The sequence below is a fragment of the Centruroides vittatus genome, unplaced genomic scaffold, assembly GCF_030686945.1.
Source record: "Centruroides vittatus isolate TY-2023 unplaced genomic scaffold, ASM3068694v2 contig_884, whole genome shotgun sequence".
Lineage (NCBI taxonomy): Eukaryota > Metazoa > Arthropoda > Arachnida > Scorpiones > Buthidae > Centruroides > Centruroides vittatus.
This window is the reverse complement of record NW_027122576.1, coordinates 1,234,380-1,260,376: the sequence shown is the minus strand read 5'-3', so window position 1 is coordinate 1,260,376 and position 25,997 is coordinate 1,234,380. Positions and strand designations below refer to the sequence as shown.

The 25,997-nt window shown below is 30.4% G+C and overlaps 1 protein-coding gene across 1 annotated transcript in view; it reads right to left on the bottom strand.

Annotated features, from left to right (window-relative positions):
• LOC136983664 (serine/threonine-protein phosphatase 2A 56 kDa regulatory subunit epsilon isoform-like) overlaps positions 1-25,997 on the bottom strand; it is a 109,708-nt gene that overhangs the window by 20,954 nt on the left and 62,757 nt on the right. The window contains exons 3-4 of the mRNA XM_067280472.1: positions 18,096-18,197; positions 3,734-3,826 (exon numbers count right to left, since the gene is read on the bottom strand). Coding sequence (XP_067136573.1) covers positions 3,734-3,826; positions 18,096-18,197 — 195 coding nt within the window. The remainder of the gene's footprint in view (positions 1-3,733; positions 3,827-18,095; positions 18,198-25,997) is intronic.

Sequence of the window (25,997 nt, the reverse complement as noted above, 5' to 3'; positions counted from 1 at the left end):
TCAATTCATTTTGATAATTACAAGTGATCTAGCTTTATAAAAAATAAAGTGATAGTGAGTATTGATGACTTTTCTATAACTTTGAGTGACTATCTTAAAATGAATATTTCTCAGTCTACATAGACTTAGAAATTTTCCTCATATTTAAGTACACTTACAACTGACAAAAGTTCTTAATTACTAATCAGATTCTCTCCAATATTTAAATTTTTAACATGCAGTTATTTTCAATTATTTATTGTTAATTTTTATAAGGATGATAGTATTTAAAAAGACAATTTGCTATTATTTTAAATCCAAATTCTTTATATTTTTAATTATTTTAAAAACTTTCTTTTATCTGATGTAATTTATACAGGATGTTTGAAAAGTTTCCAGCCTACCTGTAAAGAGGTCATTGCCATTTGTTGAAACTCTACAAATGTTTGATTTATTCTTCTATGACATAATACTACTGCCATCAATAAAAAAAAAATTATGTTTTCTGACTTTCACATCAAACATGCACTGCTTCTGAAAATATCATTTTTGAGAATGTGCAACCATTTCAAGTGAATTTTCATAGAGGAAAACAAGTAAAAATCTTATGATGTCAGATCAGGCAAACAAGATCTTTCTTCAAAAAGTTTGAAGCCATACTTATGAATTACTTGCAAAGACTGACATGCTATGTAGTATAATATGCTGTCTTGATAGAAAATGACTCTCCATTCCAACTTTCAGGGTGTTTTCCTTCTATGGCATTCTGCAGTTGCCAGATCAAGTTCTAATAGTAATTAGTTTTGATTGTCCTTTGTTCAAGAAGTCAGCAGTCACCAATGAATCTGAGCAGCAGGTTACATTCTGCTGGGAAGGAAAGCTAAGGAAAGGAATTTGAAAGCAGAGTCCTTTGCTTTCACTGTTTTGATTGCTGCTTTATTTCAAGATCAAAATGATAGATGCAAGTCTCATCCTGAATAATTGTGACATGACAAAATATCTTTCCTGTTGTCACTCAGATATTCAAACGTAGTTCTGCCAACACTGCAGGATGGTAATTCTAGTCCACTAACTGACTTTGAAGGATCCACTTTGCAGACACTTCCTGCACATCCAACAATTCATGAATGATTGCTTGCACTCTAGCAATGCCTTCATCTTTCCCACAATAAATTTCATTGTTATTTGACTATACTGAAGGATGATGTTATGAATTTCCATGTCTTTGTCAGCACTGTTATCTATTGTCTAAAATGTGAGTGTCATCTACTATCAATTGCCAATTTTGTTTGAATTTTGGCTGTCCACTTTACCATTGCCAACTTGAGGATGCATCCTATCATGTCCAATCATAACAGTATATCTATCCTTCCCAATTCTACTTTCATATTTAGGCTTAAAACATTTCAAATATGCCTTGCATATTATGTAAAGTCACAGAAAAATCTTCAATATACAATAATATGTTAACAGGCCTTGGAATAGAAAATGGCTTCAAAATAAGTGAGAATAGTAACTCCTAACAAGGAAAAAGTGACTAAACAGTGACAAATAAAATTAGTTGGCCATGATGATTATATATTATTTGTAAAGAGTCAAGTTTGAATGTTATTTTACGTTTATGATTTTGTTTCATTTGACGTTTTAATTTAGTTTGAGAATGTTTTCTTTTGTTTAAAAAACAATAATGTATTTTCATTATTCACTAATAGTAATTTCAAATAAAACAATCATAATTTATAATTATGACCAGAAAATATCACAAATTGAGCTTCCTGCTATTGGTACGGTTTGCCACAGGGGCATAACTTAGAACTAATGCTCACACGGTGTCTAGACATTTGTGTGCATTTCTTGCACAAATACACGAAATTCCATTTCTCACTTCTACATAAATGGTGTCACAACTGGAATTTTGATCCAAAAAGTTTGCTTTTGTGTTTCCCCCCTCTTTTCACATTTGCATAAATGCAGCCTTACAGCAAAGACTCAAATATACGCCAGTCTCTGGCAAAACCAAAATGCAGGAATTTCTAGTTTTGTTTTCAAGTGTGCTGTACATGAGTCAGTTGACCAAAATTAGCAAAACGGGGTCATTAATTATGTTTTGCTATAGCTGTATATTTTGAACTATTCTTTACTTGGTTTCTTTATTTTTTGAGAACATAACAATAAGCTATTAAGTGCTGGGTCAATCAGCCAGTTTGGTAATTAAATGCAGGAAGAGTCTATTAAAAGATATATAGCACGTCTCTCTTCAAAAAACAGAAAAATTGCCTCTATATTTACCATTCTTTCTAATAAGTTATCTTCTTAAATTTTGTAAATTAAAATTTTTGGTTAAAATTATTAATTAGAAAAAGTTTTCAGAGTTGCAGAATTATTAAAATTTAAAACAAGACATTTCATTAAATAAAAATTCTAGAAATTAAATGTATAACTTTTCCGGCAAAAACATGATAACGTAATAGAACAAATTTAAAATTAGTTTGTGGTGCCATCCATTATGAGATTTTGTTAAAAAACAACTTTTATATTATTAATAATTACAAAATTGCAAATAGTTTAATTTTGACAGTAAAGATGAGTTTTATATAAAATTTTAAATGCTAATAATAGCAAGGTCAAGGTTTTAAACGCAAAAAGGTGTACGATTGGACGTTCTAGGCTTACAGGAAAGCTGATGTTGAACATCCAGTGTACACATTTTTGTGTTTAAAACATTGGCCTCAGCCTTGCTAATAAATAAGATCTTCATGAAGTTTGACTTTATACAAGTTACAACTCATTTCTATATTTCCACTCCTCAATCCATAACCACCAAAAGTTAATAGTATCAATGCTCTTTATATATAAGCTACTGCACTAAATTTCATTTCTTAATAATTACCCCGTCCCGAGAGATTAAACGAAATATTAGCCAACACACATGGAATTTTTTTGGATTCAGGAGATATCAAAACAAATGTGGAGATTTGCAAAAAAAAAAAAACCTCTGAGGATCAAGTTTGACACAATTCCAATATTTTCCTGTGTTATATACATAACAAGCTGGGAAAGTAAAACATTACATGATTTATTAAATTGTCCCTTAATAAACAAATCTTATAAAATATTAACTTGAAAAAAAATTAATCAGTAATTTTGTAACACTATCAAAATTATTAAAACAAAAATTGAGAAATGATAAACATAATTTAAAACAACACTATCATTTTTTGCACTTGGTTTTCCTTTACAGACTGGTTTATTAACACCCGCCCTCAAATTGAAGGTGTAAAGGTTAACTGTGATGAGCTTGGAAGAAATTAAAATATTGTACTTTGAAAAAAATTGTTAATGTTAGACTGTGCACTCTCACATTCACGATACTGCATAACTAACATTTTTAAAACCTCAAAAGTCATGTAATAACATGAAGTTTTCAATGTGCAACAAGACATTATGGACGTCGCAATTTAAGTATTTAAACATTAATTAATAAAGTAACATGTAACAGCTTGGTGTGACAAAATTGTTATTGCCCATAACGAAAGAAAAAGTAAGAAATAGTGATATATCGCCGAAATAGTTGAGAAAAAGTGACTAATTTAAAAATAGTGATCCATTCTGATGACTGCATTAACTTTACATTAAATAATTTATATTTTGGTTAAATAAAACCTAATAATATTACAGAAATGTATTTAATTGCAATAAAATATTCTAATATAAAATTTAAATAAATGTAAAAAAGATATAAAAAAAACAATACCTGAAGAACAAACTTTTGATCAATCACTCTCTTTCCAATTCCAGGTTGAAAATCTGGACATTCAAGAAATCTAAGAAATAATTCATACACCAGCTGAAAATAAAATTTTTTAAAATATATTATAAAATAACAAAAATAGAATAAGAGTCCAGATAAAAGTAATAATATTGTTGATCCTTGATTTTACAGTTCTCAATATAACAATTTCAAAAACATTTCAGAACCAAATTTACTTGTTTTGAGGCATCTGTTAAAATGGAATTACAGTATCTGATGGTATTTAGTTCTACAGTATCTAAATGGAAACTGTTTTTATTCTGGATACTGCAGAACTAAAAGAAACAAAACTCTGCAGAAAAAACAGCAAAATTCTCTGAACTAAATAAAAATAAAACAAAATAGATTGAAAAATCCTCCAGAAGTGGAGAAAATAAATCCTTTGGATAAGAAAATGAATCTGAATGACAACTTTGACTCCATTCAAAATTACACTGGCAAAATGGATAGAGACCCCTTCCTAGAAAAAAGTTCCCATTGGAGACAATACCAAAATGCCAGTGTTGCTGGTATAGAAATCATTTGCAGAACAATGTTCATAATATTTTAGTTTTTAATTTATAGTTTTATTATTAGTTTTATTTAATTTTAAAAATAATTTTAGTAATTTTAATTTTTAACATTTCCCCCAACAATTACAATTACAAATCATCTATTATTTCAGAATTAAATAGACTAGCACTCCTCATTTCATTTTTTATTTGAAATATATAACATCATTATATTTTTATAGATGTAATAAGTGGCTTGAATTAATTAGAGAATGCAGAAGATAAATTGAATATTTTAACAGGAAAAACTCCAGAATATAAATTTATAAAAAAAATTTGTGGAAATTATTTTGAAGAATAATGTTTTTCGTCATGTATTATAAAAAAGACTGAGAAAATAAATTAAAAAGTTTATAAATTTAAAATACTTTTTAAATTTATCAACTTTAAGAATATATATATTTACTGTAAATAAACAAATTAAGTATGTAAGGAACTGAGTCCGAACGTTATTTTTATTTTATTATTATTTCCGTTTTATTATCTTTTGTTTGGGGTTTATGTTTATTTAGGACGAAGGTTCCCCACCACTCTCTTGTTAGTAATGAAAAATGAAGATAAAACAACTCACGGAAAAATAAGCGCCATAGGAAACATCTTGCGCACTTGTGCTGCCCAGCGGAAGTAACAGTCCGCAGAAAAAAAATAGAGGGGGGCGTCCCCACAATCACTAGTAGAGAAATACTTGATAAACAGTCTTAAACATCCCAGAAAATTATGATAAATATTTTGTAAACGGTTTATAAGCTTTGTCGGAAACTTAAAGCTGCCAGAACAGAAAGTTAATGTTAGCAACTACGTATGTAAATAAGAGGAGTAACCCAGCTCAAGTGTGACGTCACCTCACAGTATAAAACCCGTACGTTAACCGAAGAAGGAGAGGTGAATTCCAAATCGAGGCGAATTTGAGAGCGAGGTAGATTCGAAAGCGAAGTATTTTCTGATAGAAGTCCAGATTGATAATTGGACGATCCAAGGTGCTAAAGAGGAGTTTGATTGACGATATCGAAAGGATTGAGGAAATAGTTTCTTCGTATAGTGAGGTGACGGATAGACATTTAATTAGTAAGAGATTTTGTTCATAGTTTCTAAGTATTTGATTGTCGAATTTCAAAGGGGAATTAATATTAAGTTAAGCTAAGTAGCTGAGTTTATTGTCGGGTTGACTTGTTGATTTTCATTAATAAATTTTGTTTGAATTATTGATATTTGTACGTAGTACATTCTAGTTGCTAATTAAATATATTTGAACTTTTGATTTGACTTGATATTTGTCGTTATTATTACTAATTTTTCGGTGCATGCTTAAAAGCCCAGGCCTGGCAAACTAATCTCGAATCCGCGTAAAGTACTCGTTACGTTAACGGAAGTTTCACCGACGGTAATTATAGTCGGTTTCCTAAGCTACTAAAAAAATAGTACTTTACAAGTATAATACAAAGTTTAAAATAAATAGATAAATATATAATTGCATTTGTATACATTTCTTTATATTTCTATATACCGTATTTACTCGCATATAAGATGAGGTTTTTATTCATTTATCACAGCTTTAAATTCCTAGATCATCCTATACGTACAAGCGAAAGATTTTTTGCATTTTTGCAAATAATTTTTGTAAACCGTGTATTCACATTTTTTACCAGATGCTTAAATGTATTTAAAAACATAAGTATTTTATCTGGGCCATTTGAATTCTTCTTGTATATTGTCAGGAGTAAAGATGAATAGCAATAGAAAAAGCAGAATGTTCATCAAAATTCTTAATTCTGTTTTATACTGTAAATGTTTATAGATTACAGTAGACCCCCCTATAACATGGTAGATACATTCCGTATTATATGAATCCATGATGTACGAGTCACTTAAATACATGAGCCATCACAGCCCAGCACGTGTGCAGTTTAGGAGCTACGGCTGTTTGAAAGGTTTTCTTCCATAAAAGTAATCGATTCTAGACTAATTTGACTCAACATTTCCAAATCACATATAAATTTTTGGGAATAATCCATATAAACTATGCTATAAACAAAAAATTGTAGGATTACTTACCAAGTGTGCACCATTCGATGATGCCATTGCTTAAGCTTGTTTTTGTCACAGAGCAGCTCGTCGAACAGTGGACGCGTGTTTCCTGATCAGCAAATTTTTCACAGAAAAATAACTTAACCTTGGAGACATCATTAATAAAAATATAATTTTTATGGTCGTTGAATAATAAATGTTTTTTAGTAGGTCCAATGCTCGTTTAAACTCAACAGTTTGTACAATATCCGCTATTGGTCCAGATTCAACCAATCCTGTCGCAACACGCGTCGACAATGATGATTTACCATGTTATACGATTCTCTTTTAGCGTGTTATATGAATACGATCGCAATTTTTTCGCCATGTTATACGAATCCATGTTATATGAACTGGTGTTATAGGGGGGTCTACTGTATTTTATTCATTTTAAAACAAATAAATTAACATATATATTAATGAAATATCCAGAGATAATAAAGGGAAATCAAAGATTGCCCGAATACTTCTGATATAATTATACTCCTTCCAGATTTCAATAAAATTTGAGTTACTTCTTTGAATTCACATGTGGAAGGTAGAGATTTTGTATCCAAACAGATCATATAAATTACACAGAATATAAAGTTGTGTTTCTTAAACAGAGAATACACCAAAACTGCTCAGTTCAGTCAGCCAAATATTTTATAAAAAAACATCGCTAGCCTAGATCAACTTCTACATAAAACCCATAGACATTTTATGAGGTAGGAACAAGAGAATTCTATCTACATTTCTTCACTTTTTCATTTCTTTTATTTTAATCTGTTGTTTACACAATCATCTTTCTGTTAACATAGAGTTTTGTCATTTTATTAGTAGTAGATACAAATTTTTTGGGTGACAATTTGATTCTTATCTTGTAAGTTGGCAAAATTTTAAATTCTTCTGCTAAAAAATTGTCTTTAAGTCAGATAGAACCCTCTGGTTCTCACCTTACAACTTGCTATATATAACTCTTTAAAATGGTAAATTTGATATACAATAGTTCTTAAATATAATCCAGAAATATCATAAGAAAATTAATTATACTTGACTTTCTAAACTTTTGCAAAAATTGCTGACTATAAGGTTGCCTTAAAGATTATTTTAAATACCTGCCCTTTGTACTTAAAATGGAAAAAAAATAATTGATTAAAAAACTTACAATAGAATAATATAGAATAACTTTGCATTTTTCTCTAATATAAATAGAGAAAATTATTGCACCTAGTGTATTTCCTGGAATGAATATATTTCTTAAAAATAGTAACACATTAGTTAGTGGCACTTTTGTGAAATTTTTTTGAATGTTGTTTATATAGTCTCAGTGAAGCTAATACAAAAAAATCTCTTGCATAAACAAGTTTATGCAAGAGAATTTTGTAAAGACAACAGTCACATTTTTGTCTTGTACCAACTGTGAAGTTAATCAATCACCTATCTTATAGTAGATCTATTTAAAAGAATAATGGTATAAAAAACTCAGAAGATTCATTCTTCCATCACAATATTGCATCCTTATATAATAAATAATCTGTTGCTATTTAAATAGATTATAAGAGAAAGTATTATTAGTTAACCAATTGTTCAAATTCTTCAATAAAATATCTATCCAAAGAACAATTGCAACAAATACAACCAAACGACTGCCTTAAATAATCAGGCTATAATTCTGCCAATTTAATGATTAATACTAAGTAATTTGCTACTAGAGGTAGACGTTAGGTGCCATCTCTTAGCTAAATTGATAATTATAATTTTAATAATTTATTACATAATTTAGAATCGTCAGGAAGAAAAGAACTGACCCAGGGTGGGGCCTGAACCCGCAACCTCCGCTTGCCAGTTGTGCCATCCAGACCTGGAGGTTGTGGATTCAAGCCCCACCCCGGGTCAGTTCTTTTCTTCCTGACGATTCTAAATTATGTAATAAATTATTAAAATTATAATTATCAACTTAGTTAAGATATAGCATCTAACATCTACCTCTAATAGCAAATTACTTAGTATTAATCATTAAATTAGCAGTTTTAGCCTGATTATTTAAGGCAGTCGTTTGGTTGTGTTTCTATCAGGCTTTGCAATATTTGATACAATTACTATAAACTTAAGAGACTAAATATTATAATGTTTGCCTAAAAAAAATGAAAGTTAGATGCATCCCAACATATAAAATTATTCTGAAATGCTAAAGATAGGCTAGATTATTTTAGAAAATTAACCTGAGTTTGTGTGTGTGGTATATTTTCATTTTAATACACTTAAAATTCTTACAAAAGTAGAAGTGATGGATTATAGTCTGGATAGTCAGTTTGGATTTGGTAAGATGAATTCACATAGAAGATTAACAAGAAAAAAATTTGACTGAAATTTTCCAGTTAACATTTCGAAATTAAACTTTCAAATGTAAAAATGAATAATTTGTTTGTTTCTGCTATTATTATTGTAATAATTTCATGAATAAGCTTAATCAACAAGTTAATGTACAAGTCAAGGTCAAATATCAATAAGCCTTTCTAGGAATTAAATAGGGGGGAAAAATGTTGTGTAAATGGAGGGTATACAATATAATTCAATTCTAAAAATTCATTATATTTTTATTATTTGATTGCATAATAATCATGATACATAACTCTCACTTAAGTAACATTTAACTACCTTAATGCTAATCACTATTATGTCTTAAAATATGTAATAGTGATTAACATTATCAAACAAGCTGGTAATTTTATTCTAAACATATTTTTCTGAAAACTGCACTATTTAAATAAAGAGCATCATTCATAATATTTTATCCATTACAGATTAACTGTTTAATTTTTTGGATTTTTACATTTGATTATTTAGTCAAAGTTAGAAAAGTAATACTGTGTTAACAATTCAAATTACTTTTATTACTTATTACATAATTTTCATATAAGAAATTTAAGAAATATGTAATTTTGTAAATTGTTGTAGGAAACGGAACAGAAAATTATAAAATATCAAAAATATTTCTGAATATTAAAAACATTAATTTAAATTTCAATAAATTTTAAAAATTAATTTGTTTAGTCTTTATAATGAAGATATTATTCAAGTCGATCCTTTTCTCCCCTCCTATTTAACCAAGCAAGTCCAATTCTTGGCAATGTTTAGAAGTGTGATACTTTACAACTGTCTAAAACATATAATAGCTGCCAAAGACAACTCTATTACAGAACATCATTCAATAAGATTAATTACTTGTTTAGTAATATAAGATATAAATGGGTGATTTGTTATTTTATCCTCTATTTAAATGTAATTTATTAATTATAAAATAAATTTTACTCTTAAAATATCCAATGTTTTAGCTTTCCACTTTTCAAAGATAAAAATTTCAAATTTCTTCTAAGAACTAAAAAAAATTTTTATTAAATGAGGAAAAGTACATTTCAATTTGTAAGAAAAAGCAAAATATTTAATAGTAGTAAATAATTGTTTCTTTTAGTTTATTAACGCTATTATGTAGGTGAAAGCTGTAGCACTAAATAACTCAAACTTTGACAATTTAGCATCATTATTATATACACACCTGCTTCATTTTGGATAATCAAATGCTTGTTATAAAAAACATGCTTTAGATCACTTCAGCCTTTCATGAAACAGAATAATTTATATGTATTAAGATAAAAGATATATCTAACCTGTATGTTTTGATACTACTCTTAAAAAAAAATTATAAAAAAGAACATATTTGTGCTATTTTAATTATATTTCTTAATTTCCTATAAGAGATGATAAATTAAACTTTTAAATTTATATATCCTATGTGTATATATTTACAAGGTTATCAATGGAGGCCATTATGATTACAACTAATGTATTTTTATAAATTGTCTTCGATCGTTACTGATACTATTTTTTGTTTAATATTCCATCGTATTAATTACTCTGTGAATAAAGAAATGATATAAATTAATATTAATATCAAAAGTAGTTTGTATATCTAAATTAATATTAGCTTGTTTAATATCTGATTCTCAACTTTTGAGTTATCAGAGTTCAGTTTGTTTCAGAATAAATTTAATTAGTTAATTATAAATTTTTTTCTATTAGTTGTTTTATACATAAACAAAAATTTATCTGCTAATATGAAGTTAATGCTAAGATAGTGAATTTGATGTGATGACTATATTTATGTATACTTATGATAAATTTTATATAATTTAAATTATGTTACTTCAAAAACTAAAAAAAATAACTAGTATATGATTTTCTTTATGCTTGAGATGAACATGTAAGAAAAAGGAAGCCAGACGACTTAATTTAATTCCAATGACTATATAAAATCAAATGGCTTTATTCACAACAAGATTACCATGAGGTCAGAGTGTAATGTATAGGATTATGAGAGTGACCCTAAAACCGTGGTCACATCATGCAATTTCCAGCCATGCAGGCAACTGAAATCGCAATGGCTATTCTTGTAAACTAGTAAATCCCCTTTGAAAACTGGCATGACTGCAACCACAACTACAAACAAACAGTTCGTTCTACTTGCACCGATTGCAAACGCCTTTGTGCCACATTATACAGTAGCAACATTGAAAATAGTTCACCATCATGACGAAAAGTTAGAGGATTAATACTTTTACAGAATTGAAATTGATTGAACGTATTCAGGCTTGCAAATACCCATGGGATTTTAATTCTTCATTTTATCAAAGATTTTATCTCTTTGTGTATTCTCGCCAGCTCTAACAAAATTATAGCATTTTTCTTCTTTTATTCATTGCAGAAAAGGAACTGATTTCCACTTTAATAAGAAAAGTGGCTAAAATTCTGTAAATGCTCTCAAGTAGAACATAAAATGTTGGTAAACTCACGAAAGAACTCAAAAACAAGCTACTGTAATTTTATTGGTTTATTATAGGGTCACGTATTTCCGGGTTGCAACATCAGCAAAGAATGAGTGACGACAAGAAGGTGTGCGCAACTCGCATTTGCTGCAGCTGTGATCGCATGGTGTGACCACAGCTTAAAAGATAAGCAGAGTGTAGACATGTGCTCTCCCCCTGTTGAAAATACAAAAAAAAAAAGTTTTTTTACACAATGACTTTTCACCAATATTTTTAGGAAGATGAAGTCTGTCTCACTAGAAGTACATGCAACTATGTCACTAATCTTATCATCTTAATAAAAAAATTAACAATTTTTTAATGAGAAGTTCTAAATTCTAGTCCTATAGCAGATGAGTCTTGTTTAATGTATCATCACAGATCTGGATAATTCAGATCAATGCATTATTACTCACCATGCCAACAGATTACAGACAATCAGCATAGCAAGGAGTGATGCTCTAACCTAGTGGTTCTCAAACTTTTTTAGGATTTCATGCATGATGATGGTCTCTACAATTTTTTAGATTGCTTGCAGACCCTTCAAAATTAACTACAATTAACATATAGGCTACTGCTACCAAAACATTTTTTGATAATTATTTATTCAGAAAATGGCAGATCTTAGTCATCAAATGCACAGTACATTCAATGGGATAAGAGCAACTGCTTTACCTGAAATGACCGCTTCATGGTCTCCTAGAGCAGTGTTCCGCAACCTTTTTCTACTCACAGCACACCTATGACTCAACACGGCACACCAAAATGTTATTCCCCTCAAAAACATATATGATATGATACTATTGATAGAATTTCATAATGCCAAAAAAACCTATTATTATTATGTTGGGTTTTGTGAGTTACACTCGGTTGACACCAATGGCTGTGTACTATGCTGGACCAGAATAACTTCAAAACAAGACAAAAATTAAATAGTGTGTCAGTGTGTGTCTGTATTCAGGAATTTCCTAACAATATGACATGTATTAAATATAGTGGCCTTCTGTAGTATGATGTATATGTTTCTATTCAATTTTTAATGTTCCCAGGCTTTTGTGTAGCATGTGTGGTATGACACGTGTAGAGGAGAGAATGACAGGTACAATAAGCACCCTACCCATTCTCCACAGATGCCTTATTTCATCGGCGAGTTCTGTGTACTTGCTGATTTTTCAGTGCATGTGTTTTGTACATTGTGAGTGTTTGGAACAGATATGTCTATAATGTATGTGATTTTATTGTGTTTGTCAATGAGTGTGATGTCTGGTCTGCTGTGATAAATTGTTTTATCTGTGATTATGGCTCTGTTGTAGTACATTTTGTGCGTGTTGTTTTCCAATACTGTCTGTAGAATGTATTTGTAGTATGGTTCGTGGATGTCTACTAATTTGTGTTTCTTTGCAAGCTCTTGGTGTATTATATTTGCTACTTGATTATGTCTGTGTAAATAATCTGTCTGCGCATAGAACTTGCAATCGGAAGTGATGTGTTGTATAGTTTCTGACATGATATGACATTTTCTGCATTTGTCATTTGTGACTGTTGTATCTCTGAATATGTGTTTTCTGTAGTTGTTAGTGTTTATGACCTGATCTGTATGGCAATCATGAATCCTTCTGTCTCCCCAAAGAGGCATCTCATGCACCATTGAATTCAATGGTCCATGAGAAAATTTGGATGGTCCATGGAGAAATTTGGACATTGATCAACTGAAGGTTATGCAAAGTATTACAAAAGAAATGCAAAATGCTTAGTTGCTTTTTTTCACACTTTGGAGGTTTTTATTTGAATGTGAAAGCAAATACGAAGCGACTTTTATCAATAAATAATGAACAATAAACAATATTGTGAGTGCGATTGTCGTCCTTTGTGGAAAAGCGCTAAGAATCCATAAACTTATTTCAAACAAGCAGCAATGAACTTTAAGCGTGCATTAATTTGTTATAATTAAACATGCAAATTTCATATTAATATTTAATATGTATATGTAATATGTAAAATTAAACTTTTATGATCATTATTATACTACAGACTTTGTATCATTTAAAAAAATTCACGATAGTGGTCTGCAGGATTCAAAATTGTGAGTTTAGTGGTCCGTGAGGTCAGAAAGGTTGCCGACCACTGCCCTAGAGGACTGCAAACCCCAGTTTGAAAACCACTACTCTAACCTAAACCATCAGAAACTGGTTTAAAATCAAATTTTGAACCAGTATCTCTCAAACCAATAGAAAGACACTGTACATTGCTACAAGATATATAAAAAATAAAACTAACAAGGAATTCATATTAATAAATAAATTATTATTGACATTTGTTTTGGTTTTTATTATAATAAAACTAAGTGTAATAAAAGTAGATTAATGTTTGTGGAAACAATAAATGCAACTGATTTCATCTTTGCTTTTTCTAACTGTGTCATAGCTTGTCATTCAGTTCTATGACGAAAAGCTTCTCTTTCTTAATCAAGTGAAAGGCTAACTATAATTGGAATCTGCTAAACCCCAGAATGTATTTCTATCCCTTGAGTCTGTTGTAACTGTAAATTTTCTAATTTAACGGGGCTAAGTATAAAACTAACATCACAGCCTTCTTTTACTAACCTTCCTATCCACCAGTCATCATTGTATTTCTTCTTAAAATGAAATAAATCTTTAATACTAAACCAGCAATTATTTATTGTGGCATTGTCACAATGCTAGGCTGCAATTTTTAATCATATTTTTAATGAATTTAATTTAAAATATATGCTTTCCACCTCAAATTAGTACTGTCTTGTCCCTGTATATCATACTTATTTGTTAATTTATCTAATATTTTTGTTTTAAATTTAAATGTAAAATGTTCAGATCTTCCATCGTTAAAACGTTAAATTTTTTAAAATACATTCGAATTTCAGTTACACCTGAAGATGGCCTATTGTATTAGGTTGAAAACAATAGTGTTTTGTTTAATAAATATTTCTCAGCAACAGGTGTATTGATGGTTGTATTGATGGTGTATTATTGATGGTTCATTAAGTGTTTAAAAGGCTAAATTTGATATTTGGTTTTTAACAATAGAGTCGTGCCAGTTATCCATCTAACACTTCACAGGGGAAAATTTTGAATTGAAATAATGTAACTTCTGATTTGAATTGGAAGTTTGTGTACAGTTATTTGGGCCCTCCTTTCCCTAAGGTTTCCACATCTGGTCTAGTCTTTCATCTATCTAACCCCATTCTCAAGAGTAAGGTAAGACATGTGGATGGACAAGAATGGAAATTTATAGGTCTACAATTGTACATTGTAGATTATTGTAGAAACTGTAGATTAAATGTAACTTTCTAGAAAAATAAGATACCAATTAACTGAATCCAAGACATGCCTTAATTTATACATGCTATGCAGATATTTTTTAAATAGACAATGAGACAAAAATATGTCAACAGAACTGATTCTGTTGACAAATTTGTTCAATATTTACTTCAAGTCATATATCACTGTCTTCTGTGGTATGAGAATCAGAAACCTCTTTGTTTGCCATGTTAGGTTTTTCTGAATCAACAGTTTTAGTCATGTCCCTAGTTTTAGTAACTAAAACTATATTAATCAACATCAGATTCAATGTTCATATCTTCTCACATGCAGTTATACTCACTGCCATTTAAAACATCACACATGTAATATTTCTAGAAAAAAGTGTAGCACAACTTGACCATCTTTTTGTCAACTAAGTTCAGTCTAGATTCTGTAGACATTTATGAAACATCTCTAATAAATGATAATTAAAGAATAAATAATAATACTTAAAATTTTTTGGAGTGTAATTTAAACAATTAATTAATAATTAATTATAACAAATAATAAATTTTAAAAATTATAAATCTATTTTGAAGAGAAACAAAAAGAATTACTGTTTACATTATGAACCCATAAATCTAACATAAAATAAAAAAATTTTATCTGAATTGGCAAACACTCCCTTAGTACATCAGTTATGTAATTCCTGGAACGTAGCTTCCTTATGATTGAATTATAACAAGATCATATATTAAAAGTATTGAGAGTTGAACATAGTTTATTTAGGAGTATTTCTTTTTGACAAACTTAGTCTTAATAAATGTAATATTTTTATTAATCCAAATACTTCTTATTACATTCAACATTTAATTAAAATTATATTGCATTATTCTAACATCTGTTTAATTTGAATTTATATCCCAAATTTATTATCTATTAATTAAATAATTAATTTCAATTCTGATTCCAATATTAGTACTTAAGGTCAATCATATGTTTATACTTCATTCAGGAAAAAACTACTCTGAACAAAAATAAAAATTTACAAATATTTGTTCCAGATGATAATTATAACTGCAGTGACTACTACTGTAATAGTTGCTATTCTAGCTTGAAATGACAGCCATTTTTATTATTTATGTCGACATAAAATCAGAAATTCAAACTTTAAAGAATTTTTTATCATTACAATTATATATAATATTTTACAATGAAATAAATTTTATGATATCTTTGATTCCTCTACTAGCTTAGTCAGACTCAAGCATTTGTAAATAAAACAATTTCGACAAAATTTTTTATCTTATTACAAAAACAGTAACTGGAAATAACAAACTCCTCTACACAAAAATCTAAATTCAACTAACTAAATTTAATGTAGACCATCTTATATAATCCAAATAGAATGCAATTTATATTGATTTTAATAAACCTTAAAGAAATCAGAAAATATACAATGCACTCTGAATAAAGTTAAATACTGAGTAATTATGTTAACTACATACATAAACATCCTTAACCAGATAGGGTTAAAGTTTACCTAGGGAACCCCAATGGCCGCGCTTCCGGTAATCTCGACAGCATGTGATATTAGAAATTCGTTGTAGGTGGCGCAATTTTAAAATTACACTATCGTATATAAATTTCTTTTTTTTGCATGGCAGTAAGACTCCTGTGTGTGTTATTTTGACTAGTCAAACATTTATGAAGAAAAAGTGTTACTTTCTGTTATTTTTAATAGTAAATAGGTAAGTTTCTATTTGTTCTAGTTCTAATGTTGAAATGTGAAGCAAATTTAATAATTTTCTCATAATAATATCTGTTCATAGAAGTATTTTTTTTGTGAGATAATGGCTACCGCTGACATTAATTTGGAAAAATTTTGGAATAATTATACCTCTGGACAATTCTCTTGATTAATGTACTATGGATTCGATGATTTAGTGATGGATAAGAAAATACCGAGTGATGTGAAATTTGCAATATTCATGAATTTGCAACATGTAGAAGAATTGTCCGAATCCTATTTGTATTCTTTTATGTATAAAAAATATCACAAATGGCAATTGAAATCAGCAGGGAAACGTTTTGAAATTTGGTTAATGTTACCTTAGGTGCCAAGATGGCAATTCATCTGATTCTAGCAAGGAAACAGTGGGACACATGTTCTAACCTAACCTAACCTAACCTATTCTAATAATTTGGTTGCTAATAATTATGGTTATTTATTAGAATAGGTTAGGTTAGGTTAGAACGTGCGTCCCCACTGTTTCCTTGCTGGAATCAGAGACGAGCTGCCATCTTGGCACCTAAGGTAACATTAACCTCAAATTTTTATAAAACTTTGAGCTTTATTTATCTTGGGTCTTGAATTGAGCCAAAATGGAAAGAACTGGAGTTTGTTCCAGCTGCTCCACAAAGAGATGAGTGTAAGAAGGTAAAAAAACAAAAGTAGATTCATGTGTTGAACTTAAAAAACGTGTAAAAATATCATGTAAAAAGAGAAAAATTAGTGATAAGGATCGTAAATCCAATAAAAGTGAGAAAAAAACGAAAAGAAAATGTAAAAAAGCGTCAAACACGTGAGTAAAGATTTGTTTTATTTTATAGTTGGTGAAACTTGTAAAATAATCTTGAAACATTTATTATTTACTAATGTAATAATTATTTTTTCAATAAATTCTAAATACTATCTAATTTGCATAAGTTTTTGAACATAGTACGAGCGCGTAGTACAGTAAACAAAATGGCGACCGGAAGCGCGGCCATTGGGGTTCCCTAGGTAAACTTTAACCCCAGATGGTTATATTACTATTGCTATTATTAATTAAATTCAATTGTTGTTATTGAAATTATTCTTTGCACACTGTTGAGTGTGAAAAGTTTCAGTGAGATGGCATTAACAAAAATTCCAATTGGAAACTGTCTTGATGTAAAAAAAAATGTCAGCACTTGTTAAACATCTCCATAAATGGCCCAAAGATGGAAATTTGATTTTCATTCAGCATTTGTTCCCTGGTGTGAATCAAAACTTTCCAAGTTTTGATTCACACCAGGGAAGGATTGTTCAATAATGTATGATACTTTTGGTTGTAACAACAGATTTATGGGTATTTTGGTAGTGCAATACACTATAATAATGTACAGTATCGATGAGAATAAACAAATATGTAAACAATAATGTATTGTGTATTGTTCTGGGCAGCCTCACAGATGAGAAATGTTAGCTACAGCTTCTACAATTTTGCTACAACTTTTTAAGTAAAATTAGCTAAAATACTACAGAAAAACTTTTTCCAACTTAAACCCTGAATAATAATCAACTGGAAATGACTAATCTTCTGCAAAATCGAGTCTTTAACACATAATAATGAAATCAATATTCTGGCTCAATAATGAAAACAATAATTTCTATAAATTTTATATAACAATCATGATCATAATTCTTAAAAATGATTACTCTATTGTTCTTTATATATTTGCATTGTGAATATAATTAATAAAAATTGAAATAAAAATAATTTTTTAACCCTGAAATTAAAAAAATTCTAAAATTTAAACATACCTGCAAATGTGGCCAAGAAGCTTCTAAAGTAGGATCATCTTCCTCAGGATCAAAATCTGGATTTTCACTTGGAGGCAGAGTACGAAACAAATTACAAGAGATCTATAAATTATAAAATATTTTAAAACAACAATGTCATATAATTTAAAATTAAATTATTCAAATCTAATACAAGAAATAGCATGTAATAGTAATACACAAAAAAAACATTTTCCCTGTATTACCACTATAAGAAATTTCAGAAATTTATTATATAATCACAAGTTAATCTTGAAATCAGCCTCTGTAAAAAATCAAATAAACATCAGTAGATGCAGAAATAAAAATTTTTATTTTACAAATCAGTCTGCATTATTAATTGTGTAAATATCTGAATTTATAAGATTTTTTTTATTGTATTAAGTGTTTAAAATGTTCTATTTTGTATCTATTGCAAATGTTCTTAAGATAAATCTTATATATAAATACTGTTACATAAAAATATCCGACTACCCTTTGCTTGATTTTCTGCATTCTTGACTTTGAAAAAAATAAGTATAGAAATGGTTAATTCATTGTAACTATATTCTATTGTTAATGTGCTTTTTATATAAATTTAAAACATGTAGAGGACATTAAAACTTAACCATATTCTTTCTAATTTTAAGATTTACGGAACATGTTCCATTTTGTTCTACATTCAATAAGATATTCTTTGTATCTTCAAAATCTGTAAATCAACACCATATCATAAAATTATAACAAGTAATTACTCTTAATTCAAAAACTGCTTATTTTTTATTCATAATATATTTTCAACCTTACATTTGGCTGTCATCAGTATCTGCTGTGGAACAACTTTATTTTGAATAATCAATAATCTTAGAATGCCAAATTACTCAAACAACTATTAATATTCAAACATAATTCAAAAGCTTAAATACATTTTTTACAATTCAATTTGCCTAACAGTTTTCTTCACACATTCAAGGAAATCTATGCTGTTAATACCTTCCATAGTTGTGACATAGTGCATGTGCATGCATCAATCTTATTTATGATCTGTCTGTATTTACCAAAAATTATATATATATATTATAATATATATATGTGTGTGTGTGTGTGTGTGTGTGTGTGTGTGTGTGTGTGTGTGTCACAACTATGGAAGAGTTAATGAAGTATGAAATGAAGTTAAGAAGTGAAGTATCATTATGGAATATGTTCAATTTTTGTTCTACATTCAATAAGATATTCATTGTATCTTCAAAATCTTAAGGTTCTTAGAAAAAGAAGTGTGTGTGTGTGTGTGTGTGTATATATATACACACTTCTTCTAAGAGCCTTAATGATACTTCATTTCTTTCTTGTCTTAAGAGTATGGCTTTATTCCAATATACCAGTGGTAGCAAACCTATGACCCATGCAGCCTTTTTAAATGACCCATGTATTGATTTTTATACTTATTTTTTATATCATAAAAGAGAGGACAATCAAAAATATTTAAAAAATAAAGTATATATATGTAATGTCGAATTTATAAAATTAAATATTTTCAAGTGGACATTGGCTAGCCAATTTTCTATCATGTCACTACACCTGTGTATGACTAATGACAATTAGTCAAAAACTTGACGCGCATACATATTCATTGCATTGTAGAATGGGGAGATGTACCAGTGCTGAACTAAATGGCAGCCTTGTACGTATCTGGAAGTGTTTAATAATTCAACATTATTATTATTTTTTTTATTAAAGTTTCTCATCTACATATGTATGTAAATCAAGTACGTTAATAAGAAATTTCTATTTTTCTTTTTTCTCTCTTGCACAGACACAATGTAATGACAAACTTAAACACTAGGCAAATTTTTCATCTTTTATTCAGTTAGATCGGGTTCTTCTTTTTTTTTTTAATTTCTACTCAAATTATTATATTCTAAATATAAATATTTTTAGTTGTAGCCCTGTACTATGTCAGCAGTTTAAAAAATAAAAACAAATGATACAAGTTTCAGACCATATCAAACAGAATTGTTTGATAAATATGGTGCGATTGAAAAGAATAAAATGTCTGTGTGTAATTTGTAACGAAAAAGTCACTTCCCACATATACAATGTAATAAGACATTTTGAAAAGTTGCATTCTAATCTCGGCCTTTCAACAGATGAAGAAAGAAGAACATATTTTTTTACAAAAGAAAAAAGAATCATTTACAAACCAGTGTTTTAAAAACTTTCTTGATTCCAAAAAGTAACATTACAGCTGCTAGTTTTCAAGTTGCCCATTGCATTGCTCACCATGGGAAACCTCTTTCAAAAAGAGAGTTTGTAAAACAAGCATTTTTAGAATGTAGTGCTACTTTGTTTGCAGATTTTAAAGAAAAAGACTTGATTATAAAGTGTATAAAATGAGTTACCAATAAGTCACAATACAATTAAACATCTAATAATAGAATTAGAAATTTTTTGCAAATACACGACGACTTAAATTATGCAGAAATGTGTTCAATTGCTTTAGATGAGAGTAATGACGTAAATGGTTATGCACAATTAGCAGTTTTTGCTCGATATAAATCAGGCAATATAATGAAAGAAGAGCTAATGAAACTAATAACGTTGAAAGGGAAGTGCACTGGTCTTGATATTTTTCAAGAATTTGATATTGAATTTAAAGAAATGGATATTGACCTACAGAAAATTGTTTCTGTAACAACAGACGGTGCACCCAATATGGTGGAGAAAAACATTGGTTTTATTCAGTATCTTAAGCAAAATATTATACATTCTCTGATTGAATTTCATTGTATAATACACCAGCAAGTTCTACATGTGAAGCAAGGTTTAAAAACATTTTCCAATGTAATGCCAGTTGTAATAAAAGTCATCAACTTTATAAATGCAAGAGGTCTTAATAAATGACAATTTGCACAATTATTAGAGGAAACTGAGTGACAGTATTCAGGGATTTTGACATACAACAACGTTCAATGGCTCAGTTGCAGTCAAGTTCTTAATCGGTTTGTCATTTTATTAGAAGAAATTAAGCTTTTTTTGAACAAAAAGAAAAACTATAGTTTTGACGAATTTTCAAATATAGATTGGTTAAATGATTTAATGTTCTTATGCGACATCACTCAGCATTTTAATGAACTGAATAAAAAACTTCAAGGAAATGGACAAATTGTTTTAATGATGTTTGAAAATATTAAAATATTTATGACAAAACTTGACATCTTAACTAAAGATTTGGAAATGAAAATCATGAAATATTTTCCTCGATTACAAAAACATTTTCAAAACAAAATAATTTTTGAAAATACGCTTGACATTGAAGAAAATGCAATTTAAAAATATTTAATGATTATATAGGAAATAAAACAAGCTTTTGAGGAGATTTAATCAAGTTGAAAGTTTGGAAAATACATTTCACTTTATTTTATACCCATACAAAACTGAATTCAAAACAATGGAGTTAACCGAATTTATGTGGCTAGGTATCCATGATTTAAAAATGGAATTAGTTGAATTTCAAAGCAGCATAGCATGGAAAAATAAATTTGAAAACTTCATTTCCAAAGTAGAAGTAAAAATGTCTGAAAGTAGTGAAGATAATAATGATCCCACACTAAAAATGAAAATATTATATTAAACATATGGGATTCTTTACCAAATAATTTTATATCAATGAAGAAACTTGCTAATGCTCTTTTAACGATGTTTGGGTCCCCATATTCATGTGAAAAATTGTTTTCTTCAATGAATTTGGCAAAAATCTACCATATTCGAAATCTACAATAAAATAAACAAACCAGAAAAAACCACTTTGGCATTCCATGAATATTTTATATCATTAGAAAGAAGATAAAATGCAGAAATTAAATGTATAATTGTAGTTTTTAATGTAATGCTGACAGTTTCACACTTTTACTCATATAACCTCACTTAAACTGACATGAAGAATGAGAAACACTGCACGAGAAACAAATTGATATGCTTCTTAAAAAATCTGCAATGTCACCATACTTGAAAGGAAGTGTTGAGGAAACAAAATGCCTTATCAGAGACTAGTGCAATGGGTACCTCACTCAAAGGAGAGAATGTGTTTATTCGCTATGGTTGGTTTTTCACTTTTTGAAAGATAGTAAATGTATAGGCAATGATTACTCCATGACTAGAATAGGTCAGATTTATGAACAGGCTTTCAAGCATCAGAAGGTCACAACAGATGTTGTAGACCTGTTGGCAGGGAAATCTGTATCCGTGGTGTACAATTTAAGCCCTGAATTGAAAAGCCTTGTAGAGTTGCGAGATGAGGGGTAGGCGATGATGAAGACAAGATAAATCTGCTCAGGTCATTGTTTATAGATATGCTGACATTCCCTGGTATATACTGGCATACTGGTTTTTACCATACAGAAATATCTACTTTCATTATCTTCCCCGATAGACAGATATGCCAGACAATCCACGAAAATACATTAAACTCTACAAATAGTGAATGCATAAATTAAAAATATTTTAATGTTTTTTTATTACTATGTGAGTTCAATTATTAATCCATTCTAGAAAGGGCCAGATGGCTGAGGTGGTTAAGGTATCAGTCTGCTGCTCTGGAAATGTGGAATTTTTCATGCACTATCTATTCCAGATATGTTGGTCCTAGTCCTTCACCCACCAATCTGCCTCCATTGTGAACCTGACTGAATATAAGTATTATTAAAAAGCAAAAACAGTAAAGATGGCAGGAAAAGAAAAAAAAAACTACATTCCACTGAACTATATAATTTGTAGTTTTGTATTTATTTAACCTAAATTGCATATATATTTCTTTTAATAATGTTTCAGTTAACTGGGTTAGTGTTCTAAAATACTTATATTGATGCAATTTGATGTCATTTATGTATATGCAATGTATCCATTTATTTTTCTGTTTCGAAGTTAAGACAATGAAGAAAATATACACATTTTCAAGTCTATGTTTAATCCATTTTCACAAGTTTAATCCATTTTCACATTAATCCAAGTGTATATTTTCTTCATTGTCTTAACTTCGAAACAGAAGATATCCAGAGTTATGTAACAATATGTAAATGAAATTGGAATACTCGGAACCACCACTAGAGGGCCAGACCAGTTATAAATATGTTAAGGACTTGATGGTATGGTAAGAGGATTATACTTCCGTTTTTAATGTGAAAACGTCAGATCCTCCATAGAAAGGCTGACGTTGATATCGTTTTAACCATGTGAATTTTCTACTTACTATTTGTCTTTTCGTGAAGTTTTTCTTCATGTGTTTTTAGCTGTTACTTCTGTGGTTGGTGAAAATGGATTAAACATAGACTTGAAAATGTGTATATTTTCTTCATTGTCTTAACTTCGAAACAGAAGATATCCAGAGTTATGTAACAATATGTAAAAGTATCCATTTATGTTAAAAACTACTGTGTCCTTTAATATAGAAATCTTTATTGTTTTGCATTCTCTTAAAATAAATTTAAGACAAGATAAAACAATAATGAACCAGTTGTGTAACTTGAATCTAGAATATATAACATCTTATTAATATATCAGCATTAGATAAATATAATATTAATGCTCATTTTTTAAATACTTTATTGACGTTAGTAATAAGTTAGAATTAGGAAAACTTTATTTACATAATAAAACTGAAAAATTATTACATTGGTAACAACACATTTACAGATGCATTCTTTTAAATGTAATGTTTTTCTACTGTTACTTAATTTTTGTAATTTTGTTTTGTTTTTCAATGAATGTAATGTTTGATCTGTAGTTATGGATTGTTTTGTTTGTGATTACGGTTAAGTCAGTATATTTTGTGTGTTGTTTTCTACAACTGAGGAGTGTATTGATTCCTGGATGTCTAGAAGTTTGTGTTTGTGTGTAAACCTTTGATACATTATGTTTGCTATTTGGTTATGTTGATGTAAGTATTCAGAGATTGTGTTAAAAGCTCATAACCAATGTAATGTGTCATATACACTCATTGCCATAAAAATTAGCACAACAAGGAGTTGTTGTATCACTGCGAAACTTGGTACACAGATAAATCTCAAGCAGATATGGAAATGATTAGAGTTACAGTATGATGGCTCATTGTGCAATGCCAACAGAGGGCATTAAAGTGCTTCCCCTTGACCTATAAAAAAGCGGGCAAATGCATTATGTCTGTACTTTACCCGTTGCAGAGGGACGCTGTACAACTAGAGATACCTTTACTTTGCAATAAAAGACCATATGAACAACTAACAGAGTTTAAGTGGGAAAGAATCATTGAGTCGAGAGAAACTGGATGGTCATCTCGCTGAAAAACCCACCATCTAGGCAATTCTAACAACACTGAGGTGGTGTTGGGACCAGTGGATGATAAAGAACTTGCACACATGGTGCCCAGACTCAGGATGCCCTCAGAAGACCACTAGCTAAGAGGACTGCCAGGTCCTGTGACAAGCACACACATAGCCGATGGTATTGTTGTCTGCCATCCGCTAGGCAGGATTACGGGCTAAGTGGAGAAGCGCTTTGATCCATCTATAAGATGAGTGTAGAGCGCGTTATCTGCTATGCCTGTGGGGTTTGGTGGAAAGATTCCGCCAACGTCAAACAGAGCAGGACACTGCTAACGATCCAGAGACCCGCTGCCCTGCGGATCACTAGGGCGTACAGAACTGTGTCAACGGAGGCGGCCCTGGTCTTGGCCGGGCTGCTCCCGTTGCCCTTGGTCGTAAGCCAAGAGGCAGCCTTCTATAAAACAACTGTGGAAAGCGTTGAGGCAAAGCATTGTAATCAGATGTACCCAGTCAGACTTAGACGTCAGACAGATGTGCTAAAGATCCATCTGGCCTATCGGATTAGACTCGACTGGGATGTCGGTGAACGGACACATATCGGCGTTGAAATATACACCGATGGCTCAAAAGATGATAGCTTAGTAGGAGCTGCGTACTGCGTCTTCTCTGACAGAGTAGAAGTGCACTGTCAGTCAGTCAGACTGAACGAGGAAGCGTCCGTGTTCCAGGCAGAACTGGTGGCCCTGGCGGGAGCGTCCCAGTGGATCCTATTACATCCGGGTCCAGAGCCAGTCACGGTTTACTCAGATAGCCAGTCCGCGCTTCAGGCTCTAAGCAATGGATACCACAGAGACGAGTTGGTAAAGGAGATCAGAGGCAAGATACTGAGGGCAAGGCACGAGCGACACGTTGCTTTGAGGTGGGTCCGTGGCCACATCGGGATCCTGGGTAACGAACGTGCCGACCATCTGGCTAAGGCGGGGGCCAGAGGCCCATTTGTAACGAGGACAATAAAACCCTCGGCAACATACATAAAAGGTACTTTGCTGCGACGATTGATGACATGCTGGCAAGAGAGCTGGACTCAAAGTGCAGTAGGTAGGTCAACCTATGCCTTCGTGCCTGATGTTGGCCTTACTCCAGTGAGTTTGTGCTGGTATACGACGCAAATATTGACCGGACACGGGAGGTTTCCCCATTTCAAGTCCAAATTCGGACAAGGAGATGGTAGCTGCTCCTGTGGGTGTCCTCGCAAAGACGCGAGACACTATGTGCTTGACTGTCCTCTAACTGAGGACTTCCGCTTTGGGGCCAACCAGGTCGACTGGAGTATGCTCCCTGAACAAGTGCTTAGAACGCTAGCAGCTAGTAAAGGAAACCTAAACAGACTAAAGGAATTGATGGTTAAAGTAATAGATCTACTTGATCTATAAAGCCCAGCAGCCACACTGGGCGGGGTGCCTTCCTCTCGTAGGGAAGGGCCCCTCAGGTCTGAATGTCTAAGTGTCTATAAAATAAAATAAAAGTCTGTACGATTATACTATGTGCTAATACATGACAGAGCAAAGTTAAAATGCAGCATAGACTGCATATATACACACAAAAGTTA